The following is a 15,351-nucleotide window of genomic DNA, read 5'->3' on the forward strand; positions in this document are numbered from 1 at the left end:
AGAAGCAGGCCCCATGCACCGGGAGCCCGACGTGGGATTCGATCCCGGGTCTCCAGGATCGTGCCCTGGGCCAAAGGCAGGCGCCAAACCGCTGTGCCACCCAGGGATCCCTTAATTTAAAAATTTAGACAAGACTCATTTTGGGGGAAGATTTTATGACCCCATCATCTTAGCATTAATCACTTCAACCTCACTGGCTTCAAACTGCTTTCTTTCTTTCTTTTTTTTTTTCTCTTTTTTTTCAAACTGCTTTCTATTTCATTTGGAGGCACTTCTTGATCTGATAAGTAAGAAATGTCTATGACATTTTGATTACCACATGGCCCCTTTTCATAGAGCAATAATTCATAGCCTGTAATATTTTAACGTGTTGCCTTCAGGTGCCATTAAAACAGGTTATGTTTTTGTAACAACAGAGAAACTTAGTTAATTCTATTAGCTTCCTGATTCTGGATCTATGAGTTGTATGGCCTGGAAAGTCACGACTTCTCTTTAGAAAGTTTCTATATATTTCTACATCTAGAAATGAATTTCGATGGTCCTAGCCTTAACCTTTAATACTGTATCGTTTTGACAGTGGCTTTCTTCCTTAGAGACATAAAAATAAGTAACAATCTATTTCTTGGAAAAATAGGTTTTCTTATTTACTTTTTTATTTTTAAAGATTTTATTTATTTATTCATGAGAGACACACAGAGAGAGGCAGAGACACAGGCAGATGGAGAAGCAGGCTCCCTGCAGGGAGCCTGATGTGGGACTCCATCTGAGTTGAAGGCAGACACTCAACCACTGAGCCACCCCAGGCATCCCTGTTTTCTTATTTAAAATAGATTTTGTCCTGACTCTCAGCTTCCATTTACAAAAAAGGGCTTCCCTTCCTTCCCTTCCCTTCCCTTCCACTCAACCATAGTATGAGACAGCATACTTTTTTTTACCTCCAGAAAAGCCCCCAAACCTGACATTAATAGTAAATATTCAAAAAATATTCTTTAACAGTAATCTAGACTTACCTTCTGTTAATCTTAGAATAAGAGTGGGATCTAACCCAAATTTTTCAAATGAGCCACCAGTTGCGTCAGAGTAGAATGCTACTTGGCCCAGGTGTGAACGACTCTTCATTCGAGATGAAAAGGTAGACTTTTGGTAGACTTTCATGCTGCGGTTTATAAATTTTTCCTGCCCAAGTGTGAAAGTTTAAAATAATATCTGTTATACCAAAATAATGTTGTCTTTAAAAATATAGTGATCATATATAAAAATATCATTTGCAGTAAGTCTTTTCTCATTATTGGTATATTTCTTTTTATTGATACATTAAACAAGCAACTTTGAGTTCTTATCTCTGAAGGACTGGGTATAATTTGTAATTCTTTCTCTTCTGAAGCTGAGCACAAACATAAAGACATTCAACCTTTACTAAACATGGATGTCACAAATATGAGACTAGATAGTGTTCTGGCTTTATTTTCAGTTTCACTTTTATTTTTTCATCCTGTCTTGCCCAAACTGCAGGTAACTTGGAAATTCCACTGATTTGAAATGACTGGTTCTGTGGAATTGAGGAATTGAATTGAAAACTTGAGAGGAAATGGACCTCCCCATTAAACATAAATAAATCAACCTTTTATATTCATGAATCAATTTAATTTTGGATGCTTTCAATAAAACTATAGAACACAAGCATAAAACCTTCACCTTACAGATGAATCTGTTATTCAGCATTTCTAGACATTTTCTTCATCTAGGAATAAGGAAAGCAAGCCTTTTGAAATCCAAATTGTGTAATAAAAGGTACGATAATATAAGGAGTGAGGTTAACTGCAAGGCACAGCTGGAAAGTTTGCCTCATCTCTGGTTTAGCTTCATACCAAATAATTCTTTATTTTTTTATTTTTTTTAAAGATTTTATTTATTTATTCATGAGAGACACAGAGAGAGAGAGGCAGAGACACAGGCAGAGGGAGAAGCAGGCTCCATGCAAGAAGCCTGATATGGGACTCGATGCCCAGTCTCCAGGATCACAACCTGGCTGCAGGCGGCGCTAAACCGCTGCACCACTGGGGCTGCCCCATACCAAATAATTCTAAAATGACACCCTCTTCCACTTTTGTTCCTTCTTCTTTCTCCGCCCCTCTCCCTAATGCACACTTACATCCTCTTATCTGAATCTGGTGAATTTTAACTTATTCTTAACAATTCAGCTCTCGCTATCTCCTCAGTGAAGTCTTTGTGCATGTGATACAAACAGACACACACATACTCTCCCACCTCCATCCCCACCCCCATCACCATCACCCTTCTCTCTAACAAAGATGGTCACTCCTTTCTCTACATGTCTTTTGTATGCTCTATTACTGTATTTTACCAAGTCTAAGATGTCATTTATAGAAGCACTATTATTTTATGCACTGCCAATTATACATGGCATCCTACCTATATAAGCTGGATCCCCCTGCAGGAATAAGAAAATGTGAAAAAATATGAGCATTGAAATCAATGAAGTGGGGTGTACCACACTTGTCATACACAGTGTGTGTGTCTTCCACCAGTAGGCAGTGATCATTAGGTCCTTGCCATGGGCTTGATGTTGTTCCTGTCGTGCATGTTTACACCCCAACATAGCGTGCGGTACCTGACCCCTTTTCTTACGCCAGCAAAGTTCATAAAACTGGTGGGTAAGAGGATACATTTCTAACATTAATTTGGATTGGGTTTTTAATAAAACTTTACCTTTTTCTTTGCTGCCATTTCATTTTCTTTGAAAAGAAAGAGATCTTTGAAAAAGATCTTGTATGGCCTGTCCTTTTTGACTGAGTCATCTTTTCCTTTATCTGTTAAAAAGAAAGAAAAGAAAAATATCTGTCATCCCTGCTCTTTTGGCCAGAAGGGCAAGGCTCTCACCAGCCAAGGTGGAGCAGGAGGATAGGTGAGCCTCTCAGGAGGAGGACACAGCTTTTGCTCCCCAACTGAGGCAGGGATGCAGGGCTTGGATCTCGAGGGCAGAAGACACAGCTCACCTGTTTCCCATGGCATGGAGCACAGTGCTTAGTACTTCAGGGGGAATGAGTCTATATTTGTTGTGTGAATAGATAAGGGGGCCTGTTACAGGATAGTGGGATCATATTTTGAGGCATTAAAATATTGGTTCTTCTCATCACTGTGAAAATATGTACTATTACCCTTACACCACCATTTTGGCAGCAAGAGACACAGCTACTACCCTTCGGGGCATCCTCGGTCCAGACTAGAGAGTCTTCAAAAACAAAACCATAAAAAAGCAAAGATAATGACAAGAATTGGGAAGGGTGTGTAGGAATTGGAAACTCAAACATTCTGCTGGCAGGAATGTTGAAAAACAAACTGGCAGTTCCTCAAAAAGTTGAACATACAGTTGCCATGTGACCCAGCCATTCCACTCCTAGAAATGAAGACGTATTTCCCCATGAAAACTTGTACATGAATATTTATAGCAATATTATACATAGCAGTCAAAAGATAGAAACAGGGACGCCTGGGTGGCTCAGTTAGAAAAGCACCTGCCTTCAGCTCAGGCCATGACCTGGGGTCCCAGGATTAAGCCCCACATTGGGCTCCTTGCTCAGCAGGGAGTCTGCTTCTCCCTCTGTCCCTTACCCGGCTCATGCTCTCTCTCTGTCTTCCGTCTCTCTGTCCCTCTCTCTCAAATAAATAAAATCTTTAAAAAATAAAAAGATAAAAACAACCCAAATATTCATCAATTGATGAATAGATAAACAAGATGTGGTATATCCACACAATGGAATAGTAATCAGCCACAAGAAGGATACATGACTGATGAAACTTGGAAATATTATATTAAGTGAAAGAAGCCACATTAAGTCTCCACATTATAAGATACCATTATATCCCATGAGATGTCTAGAATAGGCACATCCATGGAGCCAAAAAGTAGATTAGTGGTTGCTTGGGGCTGGAAGGGAGATGAAGGATGGGGGTTATGGCCCAGGGTTTCTTTCTGAGACAATAAAAATGTTCTAAAATGGACTGTGGTGATGGTGGCATGTATCTGTGCATACAATCCATGGGCTTGTACCCTTAATAAAAAGAAGAAGCCTGGCTGTAGAGGGGAAGGAAGTGAGGGAAAGGGATTGGAAGGGAGGAAGAGAGAAGTCAACTGAATTTATGAACAGATGTTTTGTTTTTATTCATAAAATTTGAAATGATCAAAAGTCTTTCTCTTTTTCTTTCTTTCTGGCTTTTTAATGCTTGAGGGTGGAAATTTTGGTTTCAGGGATCCCTGGGTGGTGCAGCGGTTTAGCGCCTGCCTTTGGCCCAGGGCCCAATCCTGGAGACGCGGGATTGAGTCCCACGTCGGGGTCCCGGTGCATGGAGCCTGCTTCTCCCTCTGCCTCTCTCTATCTCTCTCTCTCTCTGTGTGACTATCATAAATAAATAAAAAATTTAAAAAAAAAATTGGTTTCAGATACCCATAGCCACAAGCAGGAATTCTGGAGCTTGGAATTGACATCTTAAATCAGAGAAAGGGAAAGGATAACTGAAAACACATCCCCCCCTCCTACCCTGGGCCCTGCACCCACTTTCACCTCCTAAAATACTGGAGTATCTTGAAAGCACCTCTCTTCTCTAAGCAGGTAAAAGATACAGCCGGGCTGGGGGTTACTGGTCTGGAGCTTAGAGGCTGCCTGAGAATTGGCTATTTGGCCAGGGATTCAGGTGGGAAAGTGGGAATGTCTGGGATAGAAACCCAAGCATGTTTTTCTGCAGGTAATGGGCCTGGAAGAAAGAAAATTGCAGAGTGGAAGCTTTGGGCTCAACACAGAGTGTTGTGATTCACCTTGTGGGTGAAGGAAGGATCCCTTGCCCCAAATAGTATGAAATGACTAAACATATGACACTTCACACTGGACTGATGAAATAGATAGTGGGTTATTAGTCACTTACACTCACAGCCCAGGGGAGGAGGACACTACCTGCCAGGCAGGGTCACATCATGACCACACTCAGGAGCAGAGTGAAACAGACAGATGGCAGGAGGCAGGCTTTGTAGTAATAAAAGGGTGAGGTGCCTCCAGCTTCCCTCAAGAGGATGTAATTGACTTGTGAAACCCATTAGGTTGAAGACCACTGGAGTATAACTGGTCCAACTGATGGAGAAACTACAGGGGTGGGGAACCTTTCTCACTGGGTGGAGGTCAAATCTGGCAAGAACAGAGAGACTTACAATTAGGTCTTGGGGGCTCTGTGAAGCTCAAAGACGTCAAGGCAATATATGAAATCTAGGCCTTATAATACATGAGCAAAGACAGGTGAGGGTGGGTCCAGGCAGCTGGGCTTGGAGACAGCAGGAGTATGGAAGGGCAGAGCCAACAGACTGAGGCCCAGGAAGAGGCAAGAAAAGTCAAGGACCTAAAGGGACTTGGGGTTGAATGGCATTGCCAGAAACTGTACTTGTACCCTACGCCACCACTCTCAGGACAGAGCTAGACCTGACATCCCAGGATGGGACCACTGATGTCCTGTAACAGGTGAGTCATTGGTAGGCTGGACATCTCTCCCTCAACCAACCCTCTCTCCTCCCAAGATAAACCTCACAAACTTACTGTCCACCCCACCCTAGGTGGCTTAAAATCTTGAATGCCCAAGTTTAAACCCTTTCCAAACAAGTTCAAGCATCCTGGATTGACAAGACATTTCTTCCCAACTCCAAAGCCAAGTGCCTTTTAGTTATAAAGAAATAGAAAAAACTAGAACTCTAAACACCAAGTATATCAGTTTCCTATGGCTGCCGAAATAAATTACCACAAACTTGGCAGCTTAAGACAACAGAACTTTATTCTCTCACAGTCCTGGAGTTCAGGAGTCCAAAATCAAGGTGTCAGTAGGACTATGCTCCCTCCAAAGGCTCTACAGAAGAATCCTTCCTTATCTCTTGCAACTTCTGGTGGCTCAGGCACTCACTGGCTGTGTAACTCCAATCTCTGCCTCTATGTTTACAGGCCCTTCTTTTTCTCACAAGGACACTTGTCCTTGGATTCAGGACCCACCTTAAGTCCAGGATGATCTCATCTTGAGATCCTTCCTTCAATTACATTTGAAAGGTCCTTTTGCCAAATAAGGTCCCATTGCAGAGATTAGGACATGGACAACTACCATTTTGGAGGGACCACCTTCACCCCACTCTAGCAAGATTCCTGAATTATAAACCCACTTAAGCATTGGCCCTTAGCCAACCCTTCTCTCCACTTGAATTACTTCTTAGTCACATAGAACTAGGGCTGCTATAACAAATCACCACAAATGGAGGGGCTTAACACAGCAGGCATTTATTCTCTCACAGTCCTGGAGGCCAGAAGTCTGAGATGAAGATATTGGCTTGGTTCCTTCAGGAGTTTCTGAGGGAGAATCCATTGCGTGACTTTCCCTGAGCCCATGAAAAGTGCCTAGAGTGCCTGTTACCTGTAACACACTCTTGGTGTTACCCAGTGTTCAAATCTTTGCCAAATTTGTAAGTGACAAAGAAGTTATTCTTCTATACCGATAAATACGAATTCCTTATACACTTGTAAAGAAGCAGGAGGAGGAGGGAAAGGCTGGAAAAGGAAAGGAGAGGACAGATTTTGATAAAATGTAGTTATTCATGACCTTTATTATGACAAATAATTGAGTTACTTGTTTTATGTCATGAATTTCCCTAGCAATCTGGCCAAATATGACAATTTAATCAAATATGACAATCTTCCAATGTGAAGATTTTTCTTTGCAGAATTAAAAAGTGGAAGGGAACCTTCTCAGCAGGTCATTTGTAACCTCTTTACACAGAAAGGCCATGTCTGAGGCCTTCACGTCGTGTGTCATTCTCCTTTTCCCACGTTCCCAATCTATTGTAGAGACTGACTGTACCAGGCACAAAACAAGAACTCATGGACAGATTTCTTCTTTACCTTCGGAAGCCAGGGATATCGGAAAAAATTGTGATGACATTTTGTCTCCTGGTCCTGTCCAAAGAAAAGGGAATACATTAAAAATTTTGTAAACCTGAGCTTCGGGTGATGTATGGAAGTGTGTTGGGTCACTAAATTGTACACCTGAAACTAATATTATACTGCATGTTAACTAAATGGAATTAAAATAAAAACTGAAAAAAATAAATTCTGTAAAGCTTGCATAAAGGGGGCTAAACTCAACAGCCCATGATTCCAAGTGGCCTTCATTGCTTTTATTTTTTATTATTTATTTATTTATTATTGTTATTTTTTTCTTCATTGCTTTTAAAAGCACAAACCCTTTGACCCAGCAATTCCAAATCTAGGAACTCATCCCAAGAAATAATCAGATAAGGGGGCAAAAAAGTATGTACAATAATGTTTGTTGACATGTTATTTAATAAACAGGGAGTTTATTAATTAAATAACCTTGGTATGCCCATAACACGGATTGCCCCGTGTCCCATCAAAACAATGCTGCAGTTGTGGGACCCAGGAAGTTTAACAAAAATCCCCTACCCCTGGACAAGCAGAGCAGGACTAACTCCATTTTGTGCTGCACCCGCCACCTCCTGTATCACCCCCACAGGACCTGCTTATTGCTTAAGGCGCTGCCCCACCCCAGTCAGGCTGCTGGGCACACCCTAATCGGAAATCGGCTCATAACAACGTAACCCCGCCTTGTGCCCCCCAAAACTGCGCGCCAATTCTGACCAAAACAAGAAGCCAGCTCAAATGGATACTATAGGGTAAAATGTAATTCAATCGGCCACCTGCGTGTGGACCGACATGACTGTGCAACTTTCTGCCTATGTTACAATCCCACTGGCCCCTATAAAGCTGCTACGCCTCTTAGCCTCGGGGTCCAAGTCCCTGCTCCGCTGTGTCGGGTACACTTGGACCCAAGCTCGAGCTTGTAAATAAACCCTCGTGTGTTTGCATCGGTGTCGGCTCCTCGGTGGTTTCTCGGATTCGCAATCTTGGGCACAACACAGTCACTGCTTACCGTGGTTAACTATATATCAAAAGTGGAAAGAATGGGAGCAGTGGGGATAAAAAAAACACCTGCCAAGTCAGATGTTTGAGAAGCTGTTCACCGAACATTAATAGTGGTTGTCTTCGATTTGGAGCAACCTCTCTATTCATTTCTATCAGGTTTGGGATTAGGGCTAGGTGCAAAATTGAAGGAAGTGGCCCCCAAACTTCAGTTATCGAAATAAATAACATACTAATGCAATTTATAAAAAAAAAAATTCCAAGTCAATGCAGGAAAAAATCCATGGTGGACAAAATATCAAGACTTTAAATACTGACAGGTTCTGACTGCACTCACATGACCCTTAGAGCAGGTGCCTCCCTCGCCACACCTTCGTCCTGGCCCACAGATCTCGTATTTATGTACATTTTTGGTATTTTGCTCATCGTGGAATTTTTTTTAAATTTTATTTATTTATTCATAGAGACACAGAGAGAGAGGCAGAGACACAGGCAGAGGGAGAAGCGGGCTCCACGCAGGGAGCCCCACGTGGGACTCCATCCCAGGTCTCCAGGATCATGCCCCGGGCTGCAGGTGGCGCTAGACCGCTGTGCCACTGGGGCTGCCCTCATCGTGGAATTCTTTGCATTGATTTTTATTTTTTTTATTTATTTTTATTTTTATTTTTTTTAAAGATTTATTTATTTATTTATGATAGACATAGAGAGAGAGAGAGAAAGAGGCAGAGACACAGGAGGAGGGATCCCTGGGTGGCGCAGCGGTTTGGCGCCTGCCTTTGGCCCAGGGCGCGATCCTGGAGACCCGGGATCGAATCCCACATCGGGCTCCTGGTGCATGGAGCCTGCTTCTCCCTCTGCCTGTGTCTCTGCCTTTCTCTCTGTGTGACTATCATAAATAAATAAAAATTAAAAAAAAAAAAAAAAAAAAAAGAGACACAGGAGGAGGGAGAAACAGGCTCTATGCACCGGGAGCCCGACGTGGGACTCCATCCCGGGACTCCAGGATCGCGCCTTGGGCCAAAGGCAGGCGCCAAACCGCTGAGCCACCCAGGGATCCCCCTGATTTTTATTTTTAAAAATAGTGAATTAAAATGTTGTTTGTTTTTGCCCTCCTCCTTAGGTGTCACACCACAGGTAAATGTTTCCCTTGCTTCAGCCTAACCCTTGTCTTAAATTTTTATACTTTTTTGTATTATTATTTCTCAATGAGCTTGGTGATTTTTACGATGAAAAAAGTGGCAATGATATTTTCATTTGGGCAGGAAAAAGGGCCTTCGGGAGTTTATATAAAAAAGGGAACAATGTGAGACACATCCCATCTCAGGCTGCTAATTTAAAGGTGTCCATCAGTTCTCTCAAAGAGCCACATTGACAAGACTCTCAGAGGCATTTGTAGCAGGTGATTCAAGATACAGACTTTGGAATGGAGAAGCCTGTCAGTTTGGCATTTACAGTTGTGTGAGCAAGATCATTTAACATTCTAAATATATTTATTGAGTATGTACCATGTGTGAGGCACTGTTCTGGTGCCAGAAACAGGACAGTTTAAAAATGATGACAACAAAGAGAAAAACAAAAAACAAAAAAACCCACATATTTTTTCTCCAGGGGGCCTACATTTTAATTACTTAGTAGCTCTGGGACTCAGGCTCCTCTTCCATAAAGTAGGAAGATAATTTTGTACCTTAAAGCTTTCATGAGGAGACAATGATGTAATGTGTGTAAACACCCAAGCAGGGTGCCTAGCACACAGAGCAAACGTAATAGGTGGGAGCAATTTTGTGCTAATATTTACCAAGGAGAATGTGGTTTTACTTCCAAGTGATTATAAAAACAAAAATGGAAAAGCAAAAAGACGTGATGTTAAAGCTTATAAAAGAGAAAAGGTTAACAAAAACTATGTCATTGATACTTTTTCACATTACTGAAGATTTGTTTCACAGGCATTGGGTTCATTCTGACAGTGGAAAAAAAGGGCCGGTGGAAAATTGAGGACAAATTGTTGGGTTGATGTATTTGGAACTTGGATGGCCAATAGTAAAGGTTGGTAGAAGATTTTCATATATATTTACACACTCCACACTCATCCAAATCCCTAAGATTCTACTCCCTTATTTCTTGGCACACTTTTCATCTTCCAATTCTCCTAACTCAATTCACTCCTCTTTCATTCACTTTATCCTAAGTCTATCTGCAATAAAAATCTTTACCCATGGGTTCTGGCACTTTTTCACTCATAGGGAAACTGGAAGTTCTCGTTCCCCTAAGCCAACTGCTAATAGCAGGTATCTGCTCTGATTCCATCTCTCCAATAATTCAGAGAACATATGAATGGAACCAGTAGTCTCTAGAAGTTGTTATGCTTCTGTACTTCTGTACATATTAATCTCCCTATTGATTAGTGAAAGATTGGTAAAGAATGAATGAGAGAAGAAGACAGCCAACTATTCCTAGAAGGGATTATAAAGTTCTTTGAACTAAACCAATAAGATGTGCCAACCAGGAAAAGAAAGTCAAAGCCAGTGAATGTCTTTGTTGTGCAAAATAAAAATAACATGACTACCAGAGTCTCTGCGTTGAAATAGAAGGAAAATGTCACTGGATTGCATAGCAAACACCTGCAAATTCACATCTAAGATACATGCTAAAAAAATAAAATATATGTTTAAATCTAGCTTCTGACAGATGAAAAAGATGAATAGCTCAAAAAAACAAGGGCTTTAACATGGTGACTTCAAGCATCATTTTTAGAGGTGGCAGAGGCTAGTCGTTAAGAGCATGGACTCATCATGCTCCTTAAATCCCCACGCTTCAATTTCCCCATCTTTCAAAAGGGCTGATAAGAATAGCATGTACCTCATATGATGGTTAAGTTAGGTACTATGTGGCCCCCAGCTTGGGCAGCATGAGGCGCACCATGAGCCACAGCAGCGTAAGCCCATGGAGAAAGCATTTGGAAGAGGAAGGATACCCGGTGTGTTTGAGGAACCGCCAGGAGAGTAGTAGAACTTAAGCAGAGGAAACAACGTAGAGAAGGATAGGTGAGATCAGAGAGAGAGTGAGGGCCCTGTGGGTCACTCTCTCAGTGAAATGGGAATCTGGAATGAACCACTGTGGCCGCTGAGCTGGGAAGCGACTGTACAAGGGGGTTAGGGTGAAATAAAGACATCTGTTGGGTGGCTACAGTCATTGAGAGGCAAGAGATAATGGGAAGAATAGAAGTGGGGAAGGGTGGTTAGATTCTAGATCCATTTGGAAAGTAGAGCCTGCAGGACTGGGTGATGGTTTGGATGTGGGGTATGAGATAAAGAGCTCAGGAAACAAAGGGTGGAGTTGCCATCAATGGAGACAGAGCAGCTATGGGGGAAGGGGCAATTAAGTTCAAAGGTTTCCAATTAAGTCGGGAACATGTTACATTTGAGACATGTTAGGGGACATGGGCGTAAAATACACTGTTCTTCCAAGGTAAACACCATACTGGTTGATTTAATTAATGCTAGCATTCCTCTGGCATTATGCAATTATGTGTGGCCACTGAGCCAGGTTTTTTCATGTGGATCATCACAGGGATGGATGACACTATGGAAAGACCCTGGTCTTGACAGCAGGTCCAATCCTGCCTCTGGTTCTCACCAGCTTTTTCTCTTAGATCTATCTGCTGAAACTCAGTGCACCTTAGGTCCTTCTTCTATCAGGTATGGATACTAATATCTTTCTTACAGGCTTGTTGCAATTTTCAAACACAGGTAATGTATGCAGTGTGGCTACTCATGGTAGGCCGATAGGGAAATAATTGCCTATTAATTTCTTCAAGGTAGATGTCCAGATCTGTCCTCTTTCTAGTCCTGTCTTGTGAATAACCACTAGCCTTTGAAAAGGAGGGATAACTGACCACCAACTTTTGTAAGAAATCCTGAACTCAAATTCCCTGAAACCCTTCATTTGAGTCCTCTCAATCTACCAGCAATACTGCTGCAAATTTGGGGAACCTGACTCACCTTCATGCACATTCTTAACATTCCAAACTTCATGGAAGTAGAAGTGGAAAAAGAAGAATGGGGTTTTTCTAATGACCAACCCTAAAGTCCAAGACCAACTCCAAATGAAATGAACAATAACACTATCTACCAGGTATTATTTGAAGCAATCTGTTTGATTTTTTTAAAGATTTTATTTATTAGACAGAGAGAGAAAGAGGCAGAGACACAGGCAGAGGGAGAAGCAGGCTCCACGCAGGGAGCCCAACGTGGGACTCCATCCCAGGTCTCCAGGATCACACCCTGGGCTGAAGGCAGCCCTAAACCACTAAGCCACAGGGGCTTCCCTGTGTTTGATTTTCTTAACAACTCTCTCTACAACTCAGGGAAAATGGATTTCCAGAGTCTCTTAGTAGGAGATAAAACGCTTTATCTTTGTTTAGCTCCCATATGCAAACAAAGATTTAGACAGATTCAGACCTAAAGCCATTTTTGCCCACCTCCTTCCCACCCACTTGGACAAATACTAGGAGAAAGGGCTGTAAACTGTGTCCTTGGATAGTGTGTAGAGACCAGAGCTAGCAATTTTTTGTTTACCTGCGGGCCAGGAGCCACTAGGTCCTTGGCCTGCTCAATGACCTGCCTCTTTCGATTAGGTCAGAAGCAGAGCACACTGATAGGAAGTTACCTTCAGCTTGACCTTTAAGGCCCTGCTGGCGTATTTTGTGTGGACTTTCCTGTTGACATTTGTCTGCCCCTTTTGCAAACTGAAAAAACAAAAAAACAAAAAACAGCCTGAGTGTCAAAGGGAAGGAGAACAGGGGAAGTCAGCCAATGCGAGTAAGATGATGTAAAAAGTACCCTGTGAACTGAGAAGTGCTACAGGGATGCTGGTTATTATTAAGGAAATGATCTGTAATTACTTGCTTAACAATGACCTAGGGGCAGAGCAGCTCACTCTTGTTCTTCTTGCTTCTGCAAACCTCTTCTTTGCAGGGACTTTTCAGCCAATGCTGTGTACCTGGACTGTAATGGACACAGTTCACCCACAAATCAATGTCCCCATGAAAAGAATGAGCATTTCTTTTTTTTACTTCCCCAAAACTTGTCAGCTTTCAGTTCGTGGTACATTCTGAGAACTCCGGAGGGGACCTTGTGGCTGAAATCTTACCTTGAACTTAATTGACCAGGAAGAGAAATAAAAGTATTAAAATAAACTAGCAGCAGCAGTTGCTGCTGTGGTAGTAGTAATATAATAAGAATTACACCTATTATTTAGAGCTAGGCACTGGGTAAAGTGTTTTCCATTCCATTTTCTATAAAGTTCAAACAAGTCCATGAAATAGAAAGAAACAATTACCCCCCTGAGAAGATGGATGAGAAAACTGAGGTTGGGGAAATTAAGGACATTTCCCAGGATCAAATAACTCATAAGTAACAGCGGGATTAAGACCAGTTTATGGAACCCCAAAGCCTTCTATATTACCATTATTTCACCTGCTCCTTCACACCTACAACTTCATAAATCTACAAATATGCCTATAATTGCAAAACATCACAGATTCAAGTCCTTAGCAGAAATGTTAGAAAATTTGGATATTTCTCTGAAATTAGTAACTTTACGTGTTTGTTTTCACTATATTTCTCCTGTATTATTTTTCTCTATATACCTTTCTCTTTAAAACTATTGTATAGACACACACACACATACACACACACCTCTTTGTGATTTTGTGTCCAAGCCTGGGTAATATATGGATTTTTCTTCTCCTGTAGGGTCTCTTTTACTCATATTCTCTATTGAATTCTTTTCTTTCCTTTTTTTCTTTCCTACCAATTTTTTCTCTTGTAAGACCAAAGTACAAAGCTATATTCTTCTTATGTTCATCTAACAGGTTTTTTTTTTTTTTGCTTTCTCTTCTTTGTTTTTAGAGGGCTTTTAAAATAACCCTAAAATTGACTTTTACATTTTATGGTTTTACAGGCCTCAGCCTGCTTTTATGGTCTATTTTTCGAGTTTATAAAGTGCCTTCCTTTTGATTGCAGTCTTTGCTGGGCAGGGAAAGTGCCTTTCCTGTCTTTGTGTGTCCCACAGCCTAACACAGAGCTTCTAATGCAAGCGTATGAGCAAAATAAAATAAGGCTCAAAACCAAACCCGGTCCCTGTCAGTGTTGTCACAGCAGGTGACAGGTGAGAAGAGGCGTGAGTGAGAATCACAGACCATCTTCCTTAAACAAACGTGACTCTGTCTCCAACCCTGGTGGCAAATCGAGAGTAGGCCCCGCCACGGACGGCCGGGGAGATGGGGGAGGGACGCTGAGCTGAAACCACTTTTACCTCCGAGAGTTTGGGTCCGGGAGCCGGTCCGACCTATCCTTCGGGAAGGCGTTAGGGGACGGGGGGCAGAGGCGCCAGGGGGTTCTCTCGTCCCGGTCTAGCCTCCCCCGCCCGGATCTCCCTTCATCTCGGGGACCTTCTGGGAGGGGATCCCGGAGCGGAGCTGGCCAACCGAAAATTGTGCGCGGCACCCGCCCCCCCCGCGGCCGCGCGGACCCAGGAGCCCCCCCCGCAGGGGTTCGTCCGCGCAGCCCGCCCTTCTCCCCGGTAAGCCAGCTTCGGGGCCCGATCTGCAGAGTAGGGGCAGTGGTCCCCGGCACACGCGCCCAGAGCCGGACGGGGCGGAACCAGGACTGTCCCGGTCAAGGGTTAGCACTACCCCTCGCTCGGGGTGTGGGCCCTCGCGCTGCCGCCGCGCCCGTCCGGTTGGGAGAGGGGGCGGGGAGTGGGTGGGGGCGGCGAGCGGGTTGGAGGGCTGGGGCGAGCGGATGGGGGGGGCGGGGCCGAGCGGGTTGGAGGGGGCGGGGCCGAGCGGATGGGGGGCGGTGAGCGGATTGGAGGGGGCGGGGCCGAGCGGATGGGGGGCGGTGAGCGGATTGGAGGGGGCGGGGCCGAGCGGATGGGGGGGCGGTGAGCGGATTGGAGGGGGCGGGGCCGAGCGGATTGGGGGGGCGGCGAGCGGATTGGAGGGGGCGGGGCCGAGCGGATTGGAGGGGGCGGGGCCGAGCGGATTGGGGGGGCGGGGCCGAGCGGATGGGGGGCGGTGAGCGGATTGGAGGGGGCGGGGCCGAGCGGATGGGGGGCGGTGAGCGGATTGGAGGGGGCGGGGCCGAGCGGATGGGGGGGCGGTGAGCGGATTGGAGGGGCGGGGCCGAGCGGATGGGGGGGCGGTGAGCGGATTGGAGGGGGCGGGGCCGAGCGGATTGGAGGGGGCGGGGCCGAGCGGATGGGGGGGCGGCGAGCGGATTGGAGGGGACGGGGCCGAGCGGATTGGAGGGGGCGGGGCCGAGAGGATTGGAGGGGGCGGGGCCGAGCGGATTGGGGGGGCGGGGCCGAG

The 15,351-nt window shown here is 44.2% G+C and overlaps 1 protein-coding gene across 3 annotated transcripts in view; it reads right to left on the minus strand.

Annotated features, from left to right (window-relative positions):
- The window catches only part of CCDC38 (coiled-coil domain containing 38), a 46,433-nt gene extending 31,796 nt beyond the window's left edge, over positions 1-14,637 (minus strand). Inside the window, exons 1-4 of one of the 3 annotated variants that reach the window (XM_038558697.1) lie at positions 14,295-14,637; positions 6,942-6,995; positions 2,731-2,831; positions 1,011-1,176 (exon numbers count right to left, since the gene is read on the minus strand). In XM_038558697.1, coding sequence (XP_038414625.1) covers positions 1,011-1,176; positions 2,731-2,831; positions 6,942-6,981 — 307 coding nt within the window. In that variant the 5' untranslated portion in view covers positions 6,982-6,995; positions 14,295-14,637. The remainder of the gene's footprint in view (positions 1-1,010; positions 1,177-2,730; positions 2,832-6,941; positions 6,996-14,294) is intronic. The other 2 variants (XM_038558696.1, XM_038558698.1) reach the window with 2 other exon arrangements.
- Between the last annotated feature and the right edge of the window lie 714 nt (positions 14,638-15,351).

The sequence above is a fragment of the Canis lupus genome, chromosome 15, assembly GCF_011100685.1.
Source record: "Canis lupus familiaris isolate Mischka breed German Shepherd chromosome 15, alternate assembly UU_Cfam_GSD_1.0, whole genome shotgun sequence".
NCBI lineage: Eukaryota > Metazoa > Chordata > Mammalia > Carnivora > Canidae > Canis > Canis lupus.